The following is a 24,733-nucleotide window of genomic DNA, read 5'->3' as shown; positions in this document are numbered from 1 at the left end:
ATATTAAATATTTAAATAATTTTTTATTTTTTCTTTATCAATATTGATATATTAATAAGTAACAATGTGCTTCTTATGTATACATTAAATGTATAACAATAACGGTAATAACGATAATAATAATAAACGATATTAATCAACATAATTAATCTATTATCTTTTAATTAATAATAAAAATCAAACATTTTTTTCATAAATTATATACGATAAATGATATTTAAAAAAAAAATACTCCACTAGATTTCTCATATACTCATTATATATTTTGTACATTACTTAATAATTAAAAATTTTTAATTTCAACCAATAATAATATAGTTATTTCATTAGATATATAAAAGTACAAAATATGAAAATTCCTTGTTTCAAATGCTTTTTCCTCTAATTTATATTTAAAAATTAAAAATCACAATAAATATTTTATAACAAAATTTTTTAATTTACTAATAAATATTAAAGTTAAACAAACGAATTCATCCTTATAAACTTCAACGGAATAAATTAATTAATTAAGTAATACCAACTATAAATTTTTTATTCTTTATTACGTATATTAAATTATTCTAGGGTTTAGGATTTAGAATTTGCCACTTAAGATTTAAGGTTTAAAATTTATGATTTAAAATTTAGAATTTATAGTTTAAGGTTTAGTATTTAGAGTTTTAGAATTTATAGTTTAAGTCTAAGGATTTAGAATTTAAAGTTTTGGATTTAGAGTTGAGGGTCAAAATTTAGTGTTTAGTGTTTCGATTTTATAGTTTAAAATTTAGGTCTTAGGTTTCCATTGTGATTCATCAAAAAATTGAATTTTGTTTTTGGATTTGAGTTCTAGCCACATGGATTTGGACCGTTCAGAATAATTCTGAGATGTGAGGCTGAAATTGATGAGTGCAGTTTTAGTATTTTCACTTTTAAAATTCATGTATTATAGTTGAAATTCTACCATCTATAATGAAGGCTGAATGTAAGTCAAATTATATTAAGTGTACAACCTAGGACACAGTAGCTGTGCAACCTCTTCTCTTTTGCTGTCTTTTATACTGTCGTTATAATATAAAAATAATTTGTTTCCTGCGTGATAAAGTTAACAGACATATTTGTAGCCACGTTTTTAATTAAATAATAATATATTTTTATTGAAATAAAAAATATATTTCAAACATGTTTCATATAGTTTGATTCGTGATTATTAATTATATTGAAAATGAGAATCATAAAATTAACTGAATGATTCTTGAAATATGAGAAGAGTGAGAAGAAAGACAATTTAATATAAGGTTGCGTTTGGAAGATACACCGAGAGAGATAGAGTCTGAAACTGATTAAATTAATTTTTTGTATTATGTTTGGTATAAAACGTACTATTAGTCAAGGCATTCGTTCTCATACCGAGGCGTATAATAGCATTAGTGCGTGAACCATCTGTCTCTTAAGTATCTTTGGTTTTAATTTTATCTACTCCCAAATCAAAAGTAATAATAGTATATTTAGTTCAATATTTATAACAATAAATAATATCACTGTTATAAGTTATTTAATTAATGTAAAATAATTTAATTTGTGATTATAATTAATATATATATTATCTACAAATAAATTAAAAAATAATAATTTTCCAACAAGATGAAAAAAAATAAAATTACACAACAAAAATCCCAAAAAAATATATTCATAATTAAGAATATATATATATATATATAGTAACTTATATAAATATTACTTAATAATATATGTACCGTATATCGTTAAAGGTAATAGTACGTATATATTATAATAAAAATGTTACCGAGAGATAGAGTCTGAAACTGATTAAATTAATTTTTTGTATTATGTTTGGTATAAAGCGTACTACTAGTCAAGACATTCGTTTTCATACCGAGGCGTGTAACAGCATTAGTGCGTGAACCATCTATCTCTTAAGTATCTTTGGTTTTAATTTTATCTACTCCCAAATCAAGAGTAATAATAGTATATTTAGTTCAATATTTATAACAATAAATAATATCACTGTTATAAATTATTTAATTAATGTGAAATAACTTAATTTGTGATTATAATTAATATATATATTATCTACAAATAAATTAAAAAATAATAATTTTCCAACAAGATGAAAAAAATAAAATAACACAACAAAAATCCCAAAAAAATATATTCATAATTAAGAATATATATATATATATATATATATATATATATATATATATATATATATATATATATAGTAACTTATATAAATATTACTTAATAATATATGTACCGTATATCGTTAAAGGTAATAGTACGTATATATTATAATAAAAATGTTATTTATATATCAAAATTAGTCACTAAAATTAACTATTAATATATTTATGTATAAATATATGTATAGTTTAATTTATTTTTAATGTGTATTTATATTTCAATATATATTTTATATTGATAACTAATAACCTTAATAAATAATTTTAGTGTATAAGTAGCATAACTCATATTATTAATGTTGATCTTATTATTCATAACATAATGTTAAGTATTCATCATTTTCAGGGGTGGCCAAATTTAATCAAAATACTACTTTTCATTTCATTTTATTGTTTAAATTAAGAAACAATACTAGTATCATATTTTTACTCATAATAATAACATATAATATCCAAATCATCTCACACAATAATATTAATATATGCAACATGTATGGAGTACGTCTGGTGCAATTTCATGTTTCTTATAAAGAAAATTATATGGTACAGATCTAAATCTGTACAGATTTAAAGATTTGCTTACTTAAACCACACTTTTTAAAGCCACACTTTTCACTTAAAACTGTAGCTCTTTATAAAGAAAAACGTCACCTAATGGAAAAAAGTAAATTAGAAGATTTAAGAGAAGAAATAATTAAGTTATCAAAATTAATAGACCAAAAATTAATGATTTTAACTAATGTTAACTGTAATGACACCGAATTCTTAAAATCAATACAAAATGATTTTTCTCAAAATCTTTATTTTACTATAAGTTTTATTGAAGGACTTCAAAAACCTGAAAAACTTATTTTTCACACGGAATTTCTAAAAAATGTTACCATGGAAATGATTCCCCACATCTTTATCATACTTTTAACCCACAATTAAATTCTATAGTAGATATGCTTGAAGAAATTTTAGTATCCATAAAATTTCAAAGAAATAAGGAAAAAGAGGATCCCAAAGAAGAAAAATTTCAAAATATAATCAACATAACAGATTTAAAAGTAAAACCACCACTAAAATTATGAATATTGAAGAAAAATTAGAAGATGTTACAATGCTTTTTAAACAATTAAAAATGGCTTAAGAAAATAATAGTATGGAACAGAGTTTTCAGATAGAAGACGAATTAGTAAATTCTGAAAATATAGAAAATGAAGAACACATCCTAGATTATTCAAGTGACGAAGAACCAGTAATTCCAATACAAGTAAAAAATGAAGCTGGAACATCTAAGGATAATCAATCTCAATTTAAATGGAAACATGTTTTGATAATTATGCTTTTAAAAAAAGATTTATAAATAAAGATTCAAAATATACAAAAATACCATCAAAATACGTTCCTAAAATCCAGGAAATGGAAGGAGAGAGAATACTCGATTTAGACTGTAAAAAGAATGAAAAAGAAATTTTCGAAAACTGGTTGAATTCCTTCTTATTAGAAGCCTTTACTAATCCAAAACTTAGTGAATTGTCTGGAAGAGACATTTGGAATTACATAGGGTTTCATACTAAAGGAACTATAAGAGATTATATGACATCAATAGAAAACCAAATAATAGAAGAATTAGCAACAAAAACCACAGCTTATGATAAGATATTATATATAATGATGATTCTATATAAAGAATTTTTTGGAAAGAATATTATAGATCATAGACAAGAAGTTTATAATAAAGAATATCAAGAAGCAAAAAACCATTTAGCTAATATTCAGATATATGATCTATGTAATGTGGAGTCTTATATATGTGAATATAGAATACATTATTACAAATTAAAAGAAGAAGATAAAAATCATTATCTTAGCATGTATATAACAAAACTTCCATATCCTGCTAATGAATTTATAATGGGAAGATTTATAAGAGAAATAAATAGAGGAACAATTGAAAATAACTTTGGTGGAGCAACCTCTGTAATAAGAGAGGAAATAAAAGAACGTTGTATGCAAGAAGCAACTCAAAAAAGATTTGCAAATATAATTAGAATTTGCTGTCAAGATAATGAAGAAATACCTCAAAAATATGGTCTTAATAAAAATTTTCAAAGAAAAAGAAAATATCAATTTAGAAAAAGAAAATACTATCCAAACTGGAGAAAAAAGAGATATTTTAGAAAGGAAAATAATAATAAAAACAAAAGACAAAGAAATAATTATTGCCCGAATAAAAAAGAAAATTGTAAATGTTGGTATTGCCAAGAAGAAGGACACTATGCAAATGAATGTCCGAAAAAGAAGGATAAAAAGGATCTTACTAAACAAATAGAAATTGCTAAGTCTTGTTTCATGGAACCTTTAGAAGAATCTGATGATAACTTAGACTATATTTTTGAATATGTTTCGGAAACAGACTCAGAGACTGAGTAATAATGCTACATTTATTACTATAAAAATAACAGAAAAGTTTATAAATGCTTTTATAGATTCTGGAGCAACACAATGCTTTGTTAGTTCAAATATAAAACTTGATTGGAAAAAATTAAAGAAACCATTAAGAGTTAGAATAGCTGACAAATCAATACATAAAATTGACCAAAAAGCAGAGATGGTTGAAATTTTTATTCAAAATTATAGGTTCATTGTTCCATCTATATATATGCTAGATTCTGGAATGGATTTTATCATAGGAAATAATTTTTTAAAGCTATATCATCCATTCATTCAAGAATTAACATATATAGTTTTAAAAGCTCCATACGATTCTTCAATAAATCAAAAATCAAAACGTATAAAAATACCGACTACTACTATAGATAAGATCTTAAAATTTAAAATATTTTCTATATTAGAAACATGTTATTTAAATTTATACTTTCAGATAAATATCCCAAAAAATAATCTTGAAATAAAGATAGAAGAACTTTTAGATAAAATTTGTGCTGAAAATCCTTTAGATATTAAAAATACAAATAACGAATTAGTAAGTATTAAATTAAAAGATCCTACAAAAGAGATAAATGTTCCAAATAAAATTCTTTATTCCGCAAGAGATAGAGAAGAATTTTCACTAGAATGTAGAGATCTTTTGGAAAAAGGAATTATAAGATTAAGTAAAAGTCCTCATGCGGCTCCAGCTTTTTATGTTGAAAACAATAATAAAATTAAAAGGGGAAAACGAAGAATGGTTATTAACTATAAGAAGATGAATGAAGCAACTATTGGTGATGCTCATAAACTTCCAAGAAAAGATTCTATTCTAGAAAAAATCAAAGGAGCAACTTGGTTTTCATCTCTTGATGCAAAATCAGGATATTGGCAGCTTCGTTTAGACGAAGAAACAAAGAAATTAACTACTTTTACTTGCCCAACAAAAGAATCAACAAGTGTGTTGCTCTATGAATGGAATGTATTGCCATTCGGATTAAAACAAGCCCCAGGTATTTATCAAAGATTTATGGAAGAAAATCTAAAAGAGTTAAATGAATTTGTTTTAGTGTACATTGATGATATACTAATTTTTACAAAACATACAGGATAGAGAAGATCATCTTCAAAAATTATTAATAGTTTTGGAAAGATATAAAGAAAAAGGATTAGTTCTTAGCGAAAAGAAAGCAAGAATAGCAAAACAAGAAATAGAGTTTCTTGGATTAATTCTATCCACTCAAGGAAAGCTAAAACTTCAGCCAAATGTCCTAGAAAAGGTAAATTTATTTCCTAGTAAAATAGAAGATAGAAAACAATTACAAAGATTTTTAGGGTGTATAAATTATATTTCTGATCAAGGGTTTTTAAAGAATATAACAGAATACACTAAAAGCTTATTTCCAAAAATAAGTATTAAAAAAGAATGGAAGTGGGATGAAAAAGATAGTATGCAAATTCAAAAGATTAAAGAATTATGTGAAAAACTTCCAAAACTTTATATTCCAGAAGAAAATGACTACTTAATTGTAGAAACAGATGCTTCAGACATAACCTGGTCAGGATGTCTAAAAGCTAAGAAAGCTATAAAAAGTTTGGAACAAGAAAAAGAATCACCAGATTCTAAAGATTCCCCAAAGGAATTACTTTGCAGGTATATTTCAGGGACTTTTACTCCAACAGAACAGAGATATACCACTCATGAAAAGAAAACTCTAGCAGCAATTAAATCTCTTAAGAAATGGAAAATTGATTTACTACCCAGAGAATTTACATTAAGAACAGATTCAAGTTACCTAACAGGTTTCATACGATATAATTTAAAAGTTGATTATAATCATGGACGATTGGTAAGATGGCAATTATTTTTGTTACAATATCCAATAAAAATTGAATATATTAAGGGTGACAAAAATGTTATTGCAGATACATTAACAAGAGAATGGAGTTCGTCTACAACGCATTAGATCAAGAAATTCAAAAATATGAGCAAGAACTCGAAAAATGCAAGCATTGTCAGCAAATAAGGACACAGATCCAATCTCTCAAGAAGGCCATCGAAGCAATGAAATCAACACAACAAGCAAAACCATTAGAGTTCAGCCAGCTAAGCGTGGTGGACAAATCAGGTGAAGAAAAAATTTCAGAAAATAAAACAATTGCTGAAATCATTAAAAAATCCACCCAAGATAAAAAATATTATGTAATTTATAATGGCCCCATGAAAGGAGTATATGATGCCTGGGAAAAAGCAGCACCATTCACACATCAATCAAGGATAATTCATAAAAGAGGGTTTCTAACACTGGAAGAAGCAAAGGAATCCTTCAGGGAATATGAAGCTCTCCATCCAGAGCAAACCCTAAAAAGAGCAGATAAAGCTCCAATTCAAACCCAGAGAACAGGGATAATCAGAAACATTCCTACAAGAGCTGAAATCAAGGAAAAGAAAAGGGTCTGTAGATCAAATCTCAGAGAAACCCTTAACATAGTCCTGAATTGGACTGAAGAAAAAAGGGCAATTTTGGGATATTATCCTATTGCCAAAGAACAGCTAACAAAGCTGGTTATATTTCCAGATGCTTCCCCATCTGACACCTATCAGTTTTTCCAGTATGGATTAATTGATACAATCTTAATTTTTAATGATCTAAAAATTATTAGTGAGTTTCCTGCAGGATTTGTTGATGCAGTAAAGAGATTTAAAAATATGATTGACAATGTAAATCCAAGGGATATATCCCTAAAATTTATAAACAGTCAACCTATTTTTAATGAAGAAGAAGAATGCTTGGTTCCAGCACACCAAGTAATATTCATGTCCGTCTTCCCAGGAAATTTTCAACCAATTGATCAGATTCAAGATTTAACAATTTACAGTCATGAAGGAAGGCTAGCCAGCACATTAGCAAGGGTCTTTGAAAGAACTCAAAAAATAACGAAGGAATCTCACACAAGGATTAATTATAAAAGTAGAAATACTCTGCTTGTTGTAAGACCCTAAATTTTTATTTATTTATTAATAAATTATTTATGATCTATTATATTTATTTAAGATTATAACTTTTTTAGAGATTTATATATAAGTTGAGTAAATACCTATTTATTATTTAGAATTCTTATGATTGAAAAAAAAAATATATATATATATATAGCGAATGTTTCATATGCCTTAATTTTAAATATTTATATTTTTTTAACTTTATCTTGTAAATAAAGGAGAATTAATTTACTTATCTCCAATTTTTATTAAATTAGTGTTTAACTGAAATAAATTATAAATTAGTAAATAAAAAGGTATTTTAAAATGAATATTTTGTATTTAATTTGATTTTCTTAATTATTATTTTATCTTCTTTTATTTAAAAAAAATTAAATTAAATTACATTATTATCTATATTTTATTAATATTTCCTAAAACTACCCAAACCCCCACCCTCTTCCTCACACAGACCTACACACACTAGACACAGAAAACCCAACAGAAAAGAAAGAAGAAAGGAAAGAAAGGAAGAAAGGGAAGAACGAAGAGGGTGAGAAAAGGGGAAGAGGGAAACAGATCTGCAGAGGAGGAGGAACGGAGGAGAGAGAGAGAGATCTGAAGGGAGAGGGAGACCGTGACTGGCGCCACCGCCGCCTCGCCCAGCTGCCGTGCTTCTCGTCGTCGCCGCCGAAAGGAAGAGGGAGAGAGAGCGACGTCAAATAGAACGCGAGAAGGGAGAGGAGCTGTGTTCTGTTGTTAACGTCGCGCTACCACCACGCCGCCGTGCTGTGCAAAGTCATCGCCGTCGCCTCGAGCCTTGCCGTCGTCGCTCTCAGCCCGAGCCCTTGCCTTTGCCGTCACCGATGGGGTCGAATCTGCCGCCAGTTTGAGCTGAGGGAGAGGAAACGCGAATAGGAGAGAGAACAAGGGGTTTCGTGGGAGCTCCGCCACTGCCCAGCCGCCGTCGCAGGAGGAACGTCCCGCCACCACCGTGCTCCGTCGCCGTCGAAATCGGAACATCCGCCGGTAATTCTGCTTCTTCCTTACTTAAAATCTGTTCTGCTTCTATTCTGTTCCACTATTTTGATTATTGTTGGTGTTTCCATTACCTTAATCACTCGGAGTGACGCTACTGCCGTTAGGACGGATGTCCGGGTCAGATTTCTGTTCTTCTATCGCTAGGAGCCGACACCGGAGCTGTTCCTAATGATTCTGGTTGGATATCTTTTTCGATTTTAGGTCATTTAGATGTTTTACTATTTTTTCCGTGCTTATTCTGATTCAATTTCTGAATATATCCTTGTTTGGGTTTCTTGAAGTTGTTTCAGCTACTATAATTGCAATTTGTAATAATGCGGTCGCTATGAGAGGCATTAGAATTGTTGCTATTTTCGTGGGGTTAATGCTATCGCTGCTGCCATGAATTAAAAGGAAAAGGAATTATCACGATAAGTTACGCGGACTCAGCTAACTGAGGTAGGATTTTTCTTAAAATCTAATTTATATTACAAAGTTGTGAAAAATAGATATTAATGTGAGAAAACATACGCCTGTGATTATAATTATTTTCTAAATGTGGTTGTTTACTGGACTGAACGACTGATTGCTTGATTGCTTGAGTAGTTTGTGATTGCTGAAAAGAAATTAATTTGAAAGGTTATTTAGTTGATTATTATGAAAAATGGCTTTTCTTGGTTTTGAAGCTATTTTTGATGATGTAAAGGATTTGGCTTTGGAAATGGTTTAATTTTGAGTTAGTGACTTTATAAATGACTTTATAAATGATTTAGTATTTGAGCTGGTTTGATTTTAAAAAGAGATTTATTATGGGCACTGATTCGCTTTGAAAATAATTTGATATTGGAACTAGCTAAATCTTGGAAAATGATCGAGGTTTTGGAAAGGTTTGAGAAATGTTTGGATGGGACCCGAAAAGGGTGGCAGAATCCAAGTTTTAGAGGAGATGCTGCCGAAATTTTATAAAATTAGAAGTTTCATTTGAAGTAGTTATTTTAAAAGGTTTAATTTTAAGCATTATATGATTTGAGATTACTTCATTTATCAAAGAAAAAGTTATGTTTTGGATTGAGAATTGTTAGTGAACGAAACGGAAAGAGGGATGATGATGATTGATTTGAAATATGATTTTTAAATGAATTTGGAAATGGGATATGGATTGACGAATGATGATGACATTGAGAATGGCTTAGATATTGATGAATGATGAATGAATTATTTATGTGGCTTATGAATTTGAAATATCTGAGATACGAGGTTCCCTGGATTAAGTGTCGTGGCTTGCCACCACGTGTACCAGGTTGAAAACTTGATACTCTGTTGACCCTACGACGTAAGTGTGTGACCGGGCACTATATAAATTCCCGGGAATGTTACCCCCATTGAGTAATATTGATTATTTGAGAAAAAGCTATGCATAGACTCTTGGGGATGCACGTCGGGGGACAGTCTAAGTACAATTCAGACTTGTCGGGTTGGCTGGATAACCGACAGATGAGCCTCATCAGCCATAGGACAGGCATGCATCATATGCATTTGTATGCTTTGCTTGGGTTGGAACTTGTTTTGGTTTGCTTAAATGCTAAATTGTCCTTAACTGCTATTTGAACTATTTGCTGTAACTGCTACCTACTTGTGTTTTCCTTGTCTGTCTTGCCTGTGTTTGTCCTGGCGTGCTACATTTGAGAATGAATTTTGGTACTGAATTAATGATTGTGTTGTTTGATTGCGTGGTTGGTTTCTGATTGAGATTTTCTTATAAGAAAGGAAAGGTTTCGGAATTCTAAAAGATTAAACATTGTTTCTTAAAGTTTTGGAACGATCACCTATTGGCTTTTTAAAAGATTCATAAGGCAATGATAATCACTGAGCTTGAAAACAGTTTTCTTATCAAATATCTTCTTATGACAACTTTGAAACTCTGTGGTGAGACCATGTGGTTAGGTTCTCACCCCCCTACAGTTGTACCTTTTCAGGAACCGGATGAAGCATTATGAAGAGTTATACTACGTTTGGTTTATATGTTGTATTAATTAGATTATTTTCTTCCCTCGTTTTTGTTAGTACAAGTTTGTAAGAGGGATATGTGTTGTATGTTTTATATGTATATTATATTATAAATTGTTATGTAAGGAGTCTTGTATATGACTCTATGCCTGCTTGTATTCTTTCTTAAAATAAAGTATTTATTTCTGGTTTTCAAAGAAATCAGCGATACAGTGTCGAGTCACAGGCTCCTATTTTAGTATTTAGTATGTAAAGTAGTCATAATACTTCTTTCTATCAGAGTAGCGCAGCCGGAAGCGTGATTTCTGATAGTGAGGGTGTTACACTTGTGTCCAGTAAAAGAAACGAAATTGAAGAAAGAGAGATGAGACTCTTGGTGGAATTTGAATTAGCATTTTACAACTTATCTGGACTTTTAGAAAAGCTCCCTGAAAGGATAAAGAGGAATCTCTGCTATTTGATAAAAGACAGAGAAGACCACAAGTGCCAGCTATGTGCCTCAGAGATATCTGAAGAAAGCAATAATGAAACGGAATCAACTCACATGATGAAGGAAGAAGACAATGTATCTGACGGTCACATGATAAAAGAAGAGGACAGCACATCTGAAGCATCTCTCAACATTATTGCATAGTGACGTAAGCACTTAGGTCATAGAGCACCAACAATGTAGCTGGTGAAAGAGAACAAATAATGACGTAAGCAATGACGTCATAAGAAGGGTAAGGATGGGAATTGTCCATCAAACCCAACTACTATAAATAGGTTGCTTAGGCAATTGTAAAGGTATCAGACAATAGGAAGCAGGAGGCTAAGAGTACTCATATGCTAGGAGAGCAAGGAGGAAGCTGCCGAGGCGATTCTATAGTCTGAGGAAGAATTCCCTTAGGGAAAAATAGTTCTAAACTCCCTTCTGGAGTTAGTATCTACAATCTCCCCTCTGGAGATAAAAATCCCTTATGTAAAATATACTGAATAAAGGAAGTTTTTCTCCAGAAAGGTACATCTTCATTCTAGTCTTTCAATTATGAATTATTTAGAAAGTTTAGAATTAACAGAAGAATCTGATTATTATAGATTAACTGCTTTATTAGATAATGAAAAACAGGCTGTTCTAAAAACAGAATTAAATCTCAAATCAAATGAAAACTTTAATAAACAAAATCTTTTAAAAGAAGTTTTTAATAGAAAAAATATAATATACTATGGAAAAATTCAACTTGAAGCTCCTATAAAGATAAAATCTGCCAATGGAGAACTTGAAATAGCTTTGATAAATAATGAAGAATTAAGTAAACAGATTGAGAAAATTAAGGATCAACAAAAAAGATCTAAAATTGGATGGATTCATATTAGTACTATACAAGTTTTAATCAAATCTACATATATGAAAGGAATTAATTCACCCATAAGTTTAGCAATCTGTGACAAAAGAATTACTGATGACCCGATAGATCAAATAATTGGAATTGTTCATGGAAATTTGGCAAACGTAAATGTTAAATTTAATGCCCATCTTGGATATGCTATACCTTTATCAACTGAAAATCTTGGAAGATCTATAAGTTTGGCTTATAAATTTCATAGAAAGAATCTAATGGAACAAGATGATGAACCATTTTCAATAACATATGCAATAAATTATGCTTTAACAAATAGCCATCATAGTATAATATTTAAAAACAGAGAAAGAATTTATGTCGATGAACTATTTCAGAAAATTGTAAAAACAGAAATACCAAAATATAAAGCTATTGAAAACTCAGTTCTATTATTAAAAGAACCATCAGAAAAATTGGTTTCATCAAATTTTCAAATAAGAGAATCTAAAATTAATAGCCATTTAAGTTTATCTAAGTTAAAGATTAAAGAAGAAAATTCTGAAATAAAAGAATTAACAAAAAAGGTCGAAAAATTAAATGAAACCCTAAATACTAAATTATGACAATAAATAAAGAAGAAATATATGTAACTTATCAAGATAAGAAACAAGAGCTTTTTGAAAGAGAAAATCGTTTGAATTATTTACAGTTTTCTGAAATAAATCAAAGAGCATTTAAAGCTCTAAAAATAATCTATGACAAGTTAAAAAGAGAAGTTGAAGAGCTAGAAAAATTAATAGAATCTCTAGAAAATAGTGATGAAGCGATGATAGAATTTGCAGAAATTCTATAATAAATAATGAAGTATACAAAGATTGAAAGACCAGAAAATAAAATAAAAAGAAAAAGAGCGAAAAAATTAAAAAGTAAAATAAAGGAGTATAAAAGGGAATTAAATAATCTTCAGATCGAAATTGATGACCTTATAATAAAAAGGATAGAAATAAGAATAAACATAAACAAGTTGGAGTTAAACTTAAAAAATTTATAAATGCCTGGAAAACCATATTATGACTTAAAAGAATTAAAGCTGTTGAAAGAAAAAATGGAAAATGAGGTTGAAAAATTAAAAAGATATTTAGAAACAACAGAAAATGTAGAAATAAAAGAAGTTTTTGAAGATTTGAGAAATTATATTAAAGAAAAAGACAAACAGATAAAAGATTTTATATACAATAATCCTTGCAAAAAAGAATATTATAAACTAAAACAAGATTGAAAAACTATACAAATGAAATCAGAATTATAAATACTAGTAGAAATGGTCAACATTTTTTATGAATTATACAAATTATAAACTTATTCGAAGTAAAATATGAAGAGTAAAAATTGGTATCAGAGCCAAGTTAACGATTAAGGGTAACACTTTCTCTTTAAACAACACTTTTAATGATACGCTTTTAAACCAAATAAAAATAAAAATCTGTAAATCTATACCAAAATGCATCTGTACACTTTTCTTATAATTCACAAGAATTTTTTTGGCATGAATGTTCGATTTCCGTGTAATTTTTGAAATACGTGACTTCTCTCACATTTTATGGATGACTCAGTTGTTAGTATCAAATTCTCACCTGTAGAGAAAAGTTTTGGTCTATCACCTACCGATTTATCACTTGCTCGGTCCAGTAACCTGCACATTACCATAAAAAAAATAATATAAAAAATAATTTATCCTACTAATGTCTATAAATACTAAATTATATTTAAATTATGCAGTTTTAATTTAAATATTATAACTGTAGTTTAAAGTAAAAATAAATCACTCATTTTAATTGGTGTGGTTTCAATATTACTTCTTTGTCCTATTATAATTATAACTTTTATTTTTGAAATATCTTTATATAAATCAATATAACTTAAAACAGATTAGTATAGATACACAATAAATTATTTTAAACAAAAACGATTTACTAGGATATACATATATAATTTGATTTAATGTGAGATGCAACCTTTTGAGTAAGTCAAACCAATTTAATTAGGTGATTGACCCCAAAATTATATTTAAAAATTAAAATAGATTTTTTGTTGGTATTTACAAACACAAAAAATCTACAAATACTAGAATTTCAAACCCATATAAGAATAAATAAATAAAAAAAATAAAATTCCTTTTATAAAAATAAATTGGTTTTTAAAAATAAAAATAATTAAATTTAATTAACATGAAAAATTAAACAAAAATGGTAACTATATAAACAAAAATGTAGAATAATTACCTAAATCAATCATTAAGATTTTTTAAATCAGAGACTATAATCTCCTAAATTTTAAAATAAATAAAATAGTCTCTAACATTTATTTTCGTTAGACAATTCAGCCTTTTTTCAATTTGATTTCAAGTGTAAAGTATAAAATTGTCCCTAAGAATTTAAAAATATTAAAACAGTTCTCGAAAATATTTAAAAATTTTAAAATAGTAATTTTGATTACAAGAATCAAATTGAAGGGAGACTGTATTGTCTAACAAATGAGTAAACATTATAGATTTTTTGTGTCTGTTTTGAAACTTAAGAGACTCAAATGTTCAATATTAAAAATTTTGAAGACGTTTTTGAATAATAATTAAAAAATATATTACATTATTAAAATTTACTATTTTAAAATCTAAAATTTTTTATATAGTTTTAAATTAATGTTACAACATTTAAATTAAACGTCTATAATTTATAAGACATGTTAGTGTTCATAAATACTAATAGAAATAATAGAATTCTGTAAAAAAAAAAAACAAAGAAAACCAGTAAAGAGAGAAAAGAGTTCCAGACAAAGAAGAGGTGTCATGGAGGGTGTTTTCCTCTTTTTTTTCTTTTTTATTTTTTCTTTCTTGCTTGTAAATTGGATTTCTTTTTCTTTAAAGTCATGTATTGTAAATTTTGTTATCTATTAGCTTCGTCTAAAGAAAAAAAAAAAGCAAAACAACCCAAGACCTTTTCTCTTTAGTTTTTACCAATTTTTGTCCGTATTAGTATTATGTTTTTCATGTTTTTGTTGGCTAAGTACACAGCCCATACTATAAAGTTCAATTTTTGGTGTCAAATTTTTTATTTTGCTCTCACAGTAACATTCCATGAGTTACTGCACCTTTATCATTCTCACCACTAATTAAACAAGCTTTTCTTTATGAATGATAATATTGTGATTACTGCAAGAATATCACTTACTTACAGTTAATTTTTCTATCCAAAAATTAAAAATTAATGTTATTTTAGATATCTCAATATAAACTTTTTTTATTGTTCAACTAATGTTTACTGCATGTTTTTTTTGTTCTAATTCAAAAACTATGGCTTCAGCTGCCAATGTTTTTGTACAAATTAGCAGAATTTCTATACCAAATGGTTCAAACGTTAAGGTTTAGAAGGATACCGTGAAGATTGTCATTGATTGTATGGATCTGGATATAGCTCTTCGATAGGAGAAACCTACTTCCACTCCAGAAAATCTCAATGAGGTTAAAATAGAAAAATGGGAGAGATCCAATCAAATGAGCATTATGATCATGAAACGCTCAATTCCTGAGACATTTTGGGGCTCAATCACTAAGGATAAAGATGCCAAATAATTCGTAAAAGATGTTGAAAAATTCCTGCTAAGAATGAAAAGGCGGAGGCAAGTAGCCTTTTGAGCAAACTTGTCTCCATGAAGTATAAAGGTAAAGGGAACATAAGGGAGTACATTATGGAAATGTCTCGTCTTGCTTCTAAATTGAAAGAACTAAAGTTAAAGTTGTCTGAAGATTTACTCGTACATTTCATTTTGATCTCCCTTTCTGCACACTTTGGGCAATTTAAAGTGAGTTATAACACTCTGAAGGACACTTGGTCCCTAAATGAGCTTATATCTTACTGTGTGCAAGAAGAGAGGTTGCAGTAAGATAAGACTGAAAGTGCTCACATAGTTTCATCTTCTCAGTATAAAAGAAAGCGTGATACTACTGCGGATACGCCTTCTCAGTAGAAAAAGCTAGGAAATAGGATCAGGTTTCAACCTATTTCTTCTGTAAGAAGGTAGGACACATGAAGAAGAATTGTACCAAATATGCCACTTGGCATGTAAAAAAGGGTATAATTCTTACTTTTATTTGTTTTGAGACTAGTTTAAGTTATGCACCTATTGATACTTGGTGGGTAGATTCTACTGCTACTTCTCATGTAAGGGTTACTATGCAGAGTTGCTTGTGGAGCCGACAGCCAAGTGATGCTGAAAGATACATCTATGTGGCAGACGGTAATATAGTTGCAGTCGAAGCTATAGGAACCTTTAGATTATGTTCAACGAATGAATTTTACTTGAATTTATTTCAGACATTTTAAGTACCGTCGTTAGATAGAATTTAGTTTCTGTTTCTCGTTTGGACAATTCAGGTTATTTTTGTTCGTTCGGAAACAATAAAGTCAGTCTTTTTTATAATTCGAATAATATTTGCTCTGTCGTTTGATGGATAATCTATATAGGCTTGATTTGAATTCCTATAATAACGAAATACTGCAAACAGATACAAAACAAAAACTAAATGAGAATTCGGTATCATTATGGCACAAACACCTAGGTCATATCTCTAAACAGAGATTTCAAAGGCTCGTGTCGGATGGAATTCTTGGATCCCTAAATTTGGCAGACTTTGAAGTCTGCATTGAGTGCATAAAGGGAAAAAATGACAAACGAAAGGAAATTAGGTGCCAAGAGAGCTAAAGATATCTTAGAACTAATGCATACCGATATATGTGGCCTATTTTCTACTGTCTCTTAGAATGGACAACGGTATTTTATTATGTTCATAGATGATTACTCTCGTTACGGGTATCTATATTTAATTCATGAAAAGTCCCTAGCCTTGGATGTTTTCAAGTCTTTCAAAGTTGAAGTTGAACTTCAACTTGGGAAGAAAATTAAAGTTGTCAAATCTGATCGTGGTAGTAAATACTACGGAAGATATGACGGTTCAGGTGAGCAACATCCTGGTTCATTTGTTCTTTTCCTAGAGGAGTACGGTATTGTTCCACAATACACCATGCCAGGCAAACCTAGCATGAATGGTATTGCAGGGCAAAGGAATCGGACTCTTAAGGACATGGTGAGAAGTATGATTAGTCATTCTTTCTTGCCTAAATCACTCTCGAGAGAAGTTTTAAAGACCACAGTGTACACCCTTAATAGTGTGCCAAGCAAAGTAGTTAACAAAAACCCCTATGAAATTTAGACTGGGAAAAAGCACAGCATAAAACATTTACACATTTGGGGATGTCCAGTTGAGGCACGACCTTATAGGCCACACGAAAGAAAATTGGACTCACGAACAATTATTTGCTATTTTGTTGGTTACGCTGAGTGTTCACGAGGTACAAATTTTACATTCCTGCATCAAGGTCTATTTTTGAAAAGGAAAATGCGAGAATTCTTGAGGATGTTGAGTTTTAGGGGGGGAGAAAATATTAAGAATGTTGCTTTTGATGAGGATTCTGTAACTGATAATAATCAGGTCTTTGTACATATTATTGTTCAAGATACAGTTATAGTATAAGAGCACAATGAAAATCCTACTGTAGATCCAATTACAGTACAAGAGAACAATGAGAATATCGTTGTTGCTTAAGATACTACTACGGCACAAGAAAATAATGTGAATCCTTCTCAACCCCAATCCATACAACAAGCTCAACAACCTCAAGAAGTGCCATTAAGAAGATCCAACAGAGAAAGGAGAAGTGCAATTTCGGATGAATATGTAGTCTATCTCCAAGAATATAAGGATGGCATTGGTTTGACAGAAAATGACCCAATCAATTTTCTACATACCATGCAAAGTTCTAACTCTAAAAAGTGGATTGATGCCATGAAAAAAGAGATGAAGTCTATGGAAGACAATGACATTTGGGACCTCGTAGAATTACTTGAAGGTGTGAAACCAATTGGTTGTAAATAGATATTTAAAACCAAAAGGGATTCCAAAAATAATGTCAAGAGATATAAAGCTCGTCTAGTCACTAAAGGCTTTACTTAAAAGGAAGGTATATACTATAAAGATACTTTCTCTTCGGTATCATTGAAAGACTTTTTTAGAACCATAATGGCACTAGTAGTTCATTTTGACTTGGAGCTACATCAGATGGATGTGAAAACAGCGTTTCTCAATGGTGACATTGATAAAACGATGTATATGGTACAATTAGAAAATTTTGTATCAGGTGATTCAAAATCTATGGTTTGTAAGTTAAAAAAAAATCCATCTATGGTCTCGAACAAGCTTTCCGTCAATGGTATCACAAGTTTCATCAAGTCATTACTTCATATGGTTTTGAGGTAAATATTATAGATGAATGTGTGTACCGCAAGTTCAGTGGGAGTGTTGGGTAAATACTTGAGCAATCCGGACATGGATCATTGGATAGTTATTAAACGCATAATGGGTTATCTGAAGAGAACAAAGGATAACATGCTTACTTATCGGAGATCAGAAAATTTGGAGATCATTAGGTACTCTGATTCTGATTTTATGGCATATGGTTGCGAACGTTTATCGCTAAGTTTCGTATAGTATATGACATTGCAAGACTATTAAAGATATTTTGTGACAATTAGTCAACAATACTATACTCCAACAATAATAAGAGCTTGACAAAATCGAAGCATATAAACATTAAAGTTCTTAGTTGTTAAGGAGAAAGTTCAAAAAAAAAGATTTTTATAGAATATATAGGGACAGAGTATATGCTAGCAGACCCATTAACCAAGGGATTGATCCCTAAGGCTGCATTTGTTTTTGAGAACAGGACAAGACAAGACACTTAGAACAAGACATAAAGGACAGAGACACAAAATTGTGTTCTTTCTGTTTGGTGATAAACTAGAACAAATTATGAAAATATAATTTATTCTATTTTTTTCATTCAAACAATTTGAGACGAAAATTATAATAATAAAAAATATAATTATAAAAAATTAACAAGAATAATGAAAGAAAAATGAAAAATAAGTTGTGTCCCTTATTAGTGTCTCCGTGCCCTTTCTGTCAAGATGGACACAAAATATACTAATTCAATGTCCTTGGACACATTGTCTCTGTCCATGTCTCCTCTGTCAAACACGATTTTGTGTCTCTGTGTTCCTATCTCAGTGTCCTGTCTTTGTAAACAAATGCAGCCTAAAGTCTTTCATGAGCACACTACTCATATGGGTGCCAATATTTATGATGCCTTGGTTTAGAAGGAGTTTATTTTATGCTGTATGTCCTATGACAGATATTGAATTATCTTTCTGCAGAATTAAGTTGATGATTTATTTCATGTTATGTGAAATGTTCATTTTGTAATATTTGTTTTATGTTTGATCTCAATAAAGTTTTAAAGTTGGACCAGCTGAAAATAGACATGCATGAGATCACTTGGCACGTAATTTCCATATTACTCATCCAAATTTGATCTATGTCATTAAATATATTAGTATGGTGATCATCGTTGTTTAGTCATAACACTAATGTGATAAAAGCTGCGGTAATTCCATATCTAACATATGAGACGGACCAGATTGTTAAAGTAATAAGGAAAATAACATTCAGATGCGCACATAAAGTTTATAAGATGTAATTATCTCAAGAAAGAATATATGTATAGCACAAGTGGGAGATTGTTAGAAAATTATTTAATTTCTAATTTGTTTGTAGGCAATTAATTATAATCACAAATTATGCTATTTCAAATTAAATGACTTATATAATGGTGATCTCATTTATTGTTATAAATGCTAAATTGAATAAGTCATAATTACTTTTGATATAGAATTAAATGAGAGTAAAACCAGATATTATCTTTTGGACTTTAGATACTACTTTTTATTTGGGTTTTAGGATTTAATGGGTGTCATGCTTAAATATAAATAGTGTCTTTAGAGTTTCGATCCCCAATACACCAAAGCCGCCTTTGTTGCCCTTTTCCCATCAAAAGAGTCACAATTCAACCCTATTAGGGATACAGAAGGTTTTGGTTGAAGAAGATAAAAAAAAATCACAAGATTCAAACTCTTTCAATCATGATTTATATTTATGAATTTAGGTACGTTTCCGCATTCAAGTACTTTATTTTTTAATAATTTAACATAGATAATATTTGGGTTAAGGAATTTTGAGAAAATTCCAACAATATAAACTGCATGATGAATTTTCTAATTTGCTTCAAGTTCCTTTCTAATTTCAATTATAAATTCTTTCCACTATTTCCATAACTTAGTTTGTCGTTCCAAGATTGAGAGCCCGATAATTCTCCATGTAGCTTCTAATTCTGGGCAGGTAAGTAAATAATAGTTGACCGTTTCTTCTTGATTCAAACATCAGTGATATTCTTAATCTTGGGTTGGCTTTTTAGGTTTTAAACTAAGCTCTAGAGAGACTTCTCCCTACTTCGGTCTGGTAGCTGGCTTGGATGAGAGTGAAAGAGTTTGAAAGTAAATGGGTAACTTGAGAATACAGAATATTGGCAGTTCTTCTTTTTTGGCCAGGTAATCCTATCTTCTTTTTGATGAATTTTCGTTTGTAAAATTGTATGAGTTAGTTATAACGGTATGTTGCTAGAATTTTCTCCTGTTTCCATCGTATATACAATGGGTTAATAGTCAAATTAGTTCTTAAAAAATAAGGCATTTTTTAAATTCATCTTTAAAAGATTTTTTTAATTAAATTTATCATTCAAACATTGCGAATTAATCATATTTGTTCTCTAGTCACTCAATTAATAATTTTCTTCAAAGATTGATGTTGTAAAACGTTAATTAATAACATATATAATATTTTATATGTCTAATTGGATATTGACCAAATATATTTATGAAAATGTATTAATTTAGTCATTTTTTTTTCAATTACAAAAATTCTATTCCTAATATGACTTAATGACTAAATTGATAGATTTTCGTAAGGAAAAGTCTAGGAGGCCAGCAATTTTTGTGTTTTCTGACCAGCACGTAACCATCAAAACAAAAGTGAGTGACCATTAGATGTAATCTCACACCATTAAAAACACTATTGATAGCCAATTGATGGTTACAAAACACCAAAATTGCTGGCCCCTTAGCATTCCTCTTTTCCTAAATATATTTAGTCAACCTCTACTTGAATATGTTATGTGTCATGTATGATATCAATTAATATTTTACATCATCAATCGTTGACGAAAATTATAAATAAAGTAACTGAATGATAAATATGATTAATTCGTAACCTTTAAAGTACCAATTTGATTGAAAAAATCTTTTAGGACGAATTTAAAAAATACCTTATTTTTCAAAAACTAATTTGGATAGCATTAATTTTGAAACCCATGTTAGATTATGTTCTGAAATTGGATGGAAAATGATATGAGATTGGTGTGTACTATTTAATCCACAGGTCTTTCATTATTCTGATTTGGTTCCCTCTTCCTATGTATGACCCATAAAATTTCTTTATTTAGGACTTGCTTGCCATCTATTGAACTTCTCCGCCCCAAAATGGGTTAGTGTTTGTCATAACTTTTGGAAAATATAGAATATCTGAAATAATTGCTCTGCCAGACTTTGTGAACTAATAGTGAGTTTTAGTTTGTAATCTTCATCCTTGTTTTTCCAAAAGAGTTAGATTAAAAGCCTTTAAATCCTTCGAATTCAATCCTCCAAGAATTTTTTATCTGCAAGCTATATTCCAAACAATCCATTGCAACTTTTCCTCTATTCTTTTTTGTCCCTACTAAAACCTTAGAACAATGCTCTGTACTTCATTAATTAAAGTATAAAAAAATTTAAAACAACTCAAAGTATAAATAGAAATGACCGTAGTGACTATCTTGATAAGAACTTCTCTCCTATTGATTAAGAGTAAAAATTTCTTTCAGTATTATAATTTTTATCTACTGGTTAATAATATTTTATATTAATAAATCATATTTAAAAAATAATCTACTAATTAAGTTAATCACTTTTTAAAATTATAAAAAAAATAAAAATTCAAAATCTGTTAATTTATTTGTTATTTTTAATAACAACCTATTTTTTAAAAAAGAGACACTTTTTGTCAGAATACATTATTGCATTAGTATTTGTTTTTAAATAATTATTAAGAATAGAAAAAAAGTCAGATATAAAATTTGCTCCAAATGATGTCAACTTAATATAACCAAACTAGCTTGCTTAATTTTGTTTTACTTTATATATCTTTATGTCTTTTTTGGTGATGAAGTAAGTATCACGTCTGTTTCACAAAGACAAAAAATTTGTTTTTTCAACTTGCCAAGTTCATAAACAATTAAACATGCATGTGACTTTATTTATTATCAAACAAAAACTGGGAAGAAGTCCACATGGAATAATGGAGCTCTCATAATTATTTGGGAGAGTGCATAGAAGTGAGAACCCGCAGCAAAGAAAAAATATCTTCATTGATCTTAGTTCATCATACACAACAAAAACCAGAAGGGGTCCATTACTACGACGTTGGAATCAAGAATATGGTTCATAATCATTTTACTTGTTTAGCAATTCACGCAACTTCTTTGTTCTTACCACTTGTAATACTATTCACCATACATCAAGAATTTGTGTATCATTATGAAATTGAGTATTATATCATTATTGCCGTCTTAAATTTGTAGTCTGTAGATCCCATTTTTAAATAGCAAAATTATTGCCTTCTTGGACTATAGTGTGGAAGTTCGAAAACCAAGAGAGATGATATATTTTTTTTAGTAATGGTAGCTCACTTTTAGAAATTAAAAAACATGATTCGAAGAAAATAGATTATTTGTCATAAAGTTTAATAATTATGGGTTAAGACTTATAAGTTTCCACTTAGTTCAGATTTTACTCAATAGAATATATTTTTCATTTATTATAAATTTGATTATTGTATGTTTTTAATCTTTAGTTTATAATAAAGCTAGAAGTTTAATTTTAATACCAAAAAAGTAAGATTTATTATTCAATTTAACATAATAAAGTAAAATTTTTATTCGATAATGTAATCAATTAAATTGCAACCCTTTATTTCACTACTCGTTTTTCTATTAAAAAAATATCATTCATCTTCTAGCATAGAACCTCCAATTAGAATATTTTTCATTTATTAAAAAAATTTTACTATCTTGCATTAAAGACTTAAGGTTACCAATTAAAAATATTTTTATTAAAAATATAAAAAAAAAATACTATAACTCTATAAGTGAACTCTTATTTAAAAAAAATAATAATTAAAGGAAGAGAAGAAGGAAAGGAAAGGAAAGGAAAGGAGAGAAGGCCAGGGGATAAGATGAAGAGGTCAACTAGGATTTCTTTTAGCCCAAAGTAACATTTTTATAAGCAGAGATCGATGATCAAGATTAGATCAAACTTTACACAACACAAGTCAAACCAAACCATATAGTAATAGATAACAAATTAAAGCAACCTTAGCTTAACATACCATCAAACAAATCCAATATAGCAACAATTGGATTTGCCCGAGGTAAAATCAAAAACCATAGCCACTTTATTCTAACATACACGAAAGGTAGGGTTTTGTTCTAACAAAACACCATAGTGCACAAAGCACTCGTATATCTCTGCTTTAATTTTTCACACTACTTGACTCACTTGCAGGTGCAAGGGTCGCATGTGCAGTTAGATCCACACTTGCAGCCACCGTTCTCAGCAGAAACACCCATTTCAGCACCTTCGAACTGTGCCTTCATGGGTGCAACACCCATAACAAGGGTCTCTGTGGAGGACATGCTCTCCGTGTAGCTCAAATCAGGGTACATCTTGCATCTACGTAACAAACACAACGCACCAAAAATTAAATTAGAAAAAAAAAAGATTATCTAATGGAATTAACCAGAGGGGTAATCCTAACAGAAAACTAAATAGGGAGATCATGTGATCATAAAGACAAACTTTTCCTGCAAAATAAATATTAATAGCTCAACTGTTTCGGAAAAACCATTAGGAGAAAATTTGAAGGGGAAAAAATAGTAGTATGGTGTTTTATTTTAATTTTTTTTCAAATGAGTACTCAAAACAGGGTATCCAGAACAACATAAAAATCAAAACGAAAGTTTCCTAAGGAAAAAAAAACTAATAAAACAAGTGATATACTGTAGAAGCAAAAAGAGCATCATGAAAATCCAGCACCATGCAATTATGCAAAGTACGGAAAAAAGCATCATATTTCATAAAATTCAGCCAAAAGGGTACGCAGAAAGCAAATAAAAACACCGACAAACTATGAAATTTAGTAAAATGAAAAACTTTGGTGAAAAAAAAAATTCAAAGAAACCAAACAAAAGAGACTCATGAAAAGAGATAACAGAATCGTTACCCTCCGCAGCCGCTGCCACACTTGCAGTCGCTTCCACAGCCGCAGTTACCGCCACAGCAAGACATGCTTTTTCCTCTTTTTCTTTCTGACGCAAATGAAGGAGAGAAAACGCTCACAGAAACCAAAGATGACGCAGAAAACAACAACGATGAAAGACTACACTCAGTAGAACGACTTTACAGGAGGGAACCACACTCCATTTTATAAGCTCAGTGGGGAGAAAAGTGTGGGATCTACACCGTCCACATGTCCGAATCCCGTGCCGTATAGCGCCAAGAGTCGTACCTGCCCTATTCCCACTTCCCACGTCTTTTTCATGACTCATCTTTCTTCTTTAATCTTTATACAAGAAAAGGATAAAAGAAAGAGTTTAATTTTGAATTTTTAATGCTTCATATTGTAAATGGGTTTATACTTTAGGTGA

General features: G+C 29.5%; 1 protein-coding gene across 1 annotated transcript; it reads right to left on the bottom strand.

The window, feature by feature from the left end:
* Positions 1–23,281: 23,281 nt before the first annotated feature.
* LOC112727761 (metallothionein-like protein 2) lies at positions 23,282–24,500 on the bottom strand. Its single transcript, XM_025777657.2, has 2 exons — positions 24,310–24,500; positions 23,282–23,759 (listed from the first exon to the last, which is right to left on the bottom strand). The coding sequence occupies exons 1-2, from the start codon at positions 24,372–24,374 to the stop codon at positions 23,582–23,584; spliced, it is 243 nt and encodes an 80-aa protein (XP_025633442.1). The 5' UTR covers positions 24,375–24,500; the 3' UTR covers positions 23,282–23,581.
* Positions 24,501–24,733: the final 233 nt, after the last annotated feature.

Source organism: Arachis hypogaea, chromosome 12 (assembly GCF_003086295.3).
Source record: "Arachis hypogaea cultivar Tifrunner chromosome 12, arahy.Tifrunner.gnm2.J5K5, whole genome shotgun sequence".
Classification (NCBI taxonomy): Eukaryota; Viridiplantae; Streptophyta; class Magnoliopsida; order Fabales; family Fabaceae; genus Arachis; species Arachis hypogaea.
The sequence above is the reverse complement of the archived record's forward strand: the minus strand, read 5'-3'. Positions and strand labels throughout refer to the sequence as shown.

Bases quoted from the DNA above. Each gene is read 5' to 3' on its own strand.
- LOC112727761 (XM_025777657.2), bottom strand. From the start codon at position 24,374: ATGTCTTGCTGTGGCGGTAACTGCGGCTGTGGAAGCGACTGCAAGTGT. The intron at 23,760-24,309 runs GTAACGATTCTG...TTTGTTACGTAG, and splicing joins TGTGGCAGCGGCTGCGGAGG to ATGCAAGATGTACCCTGATT.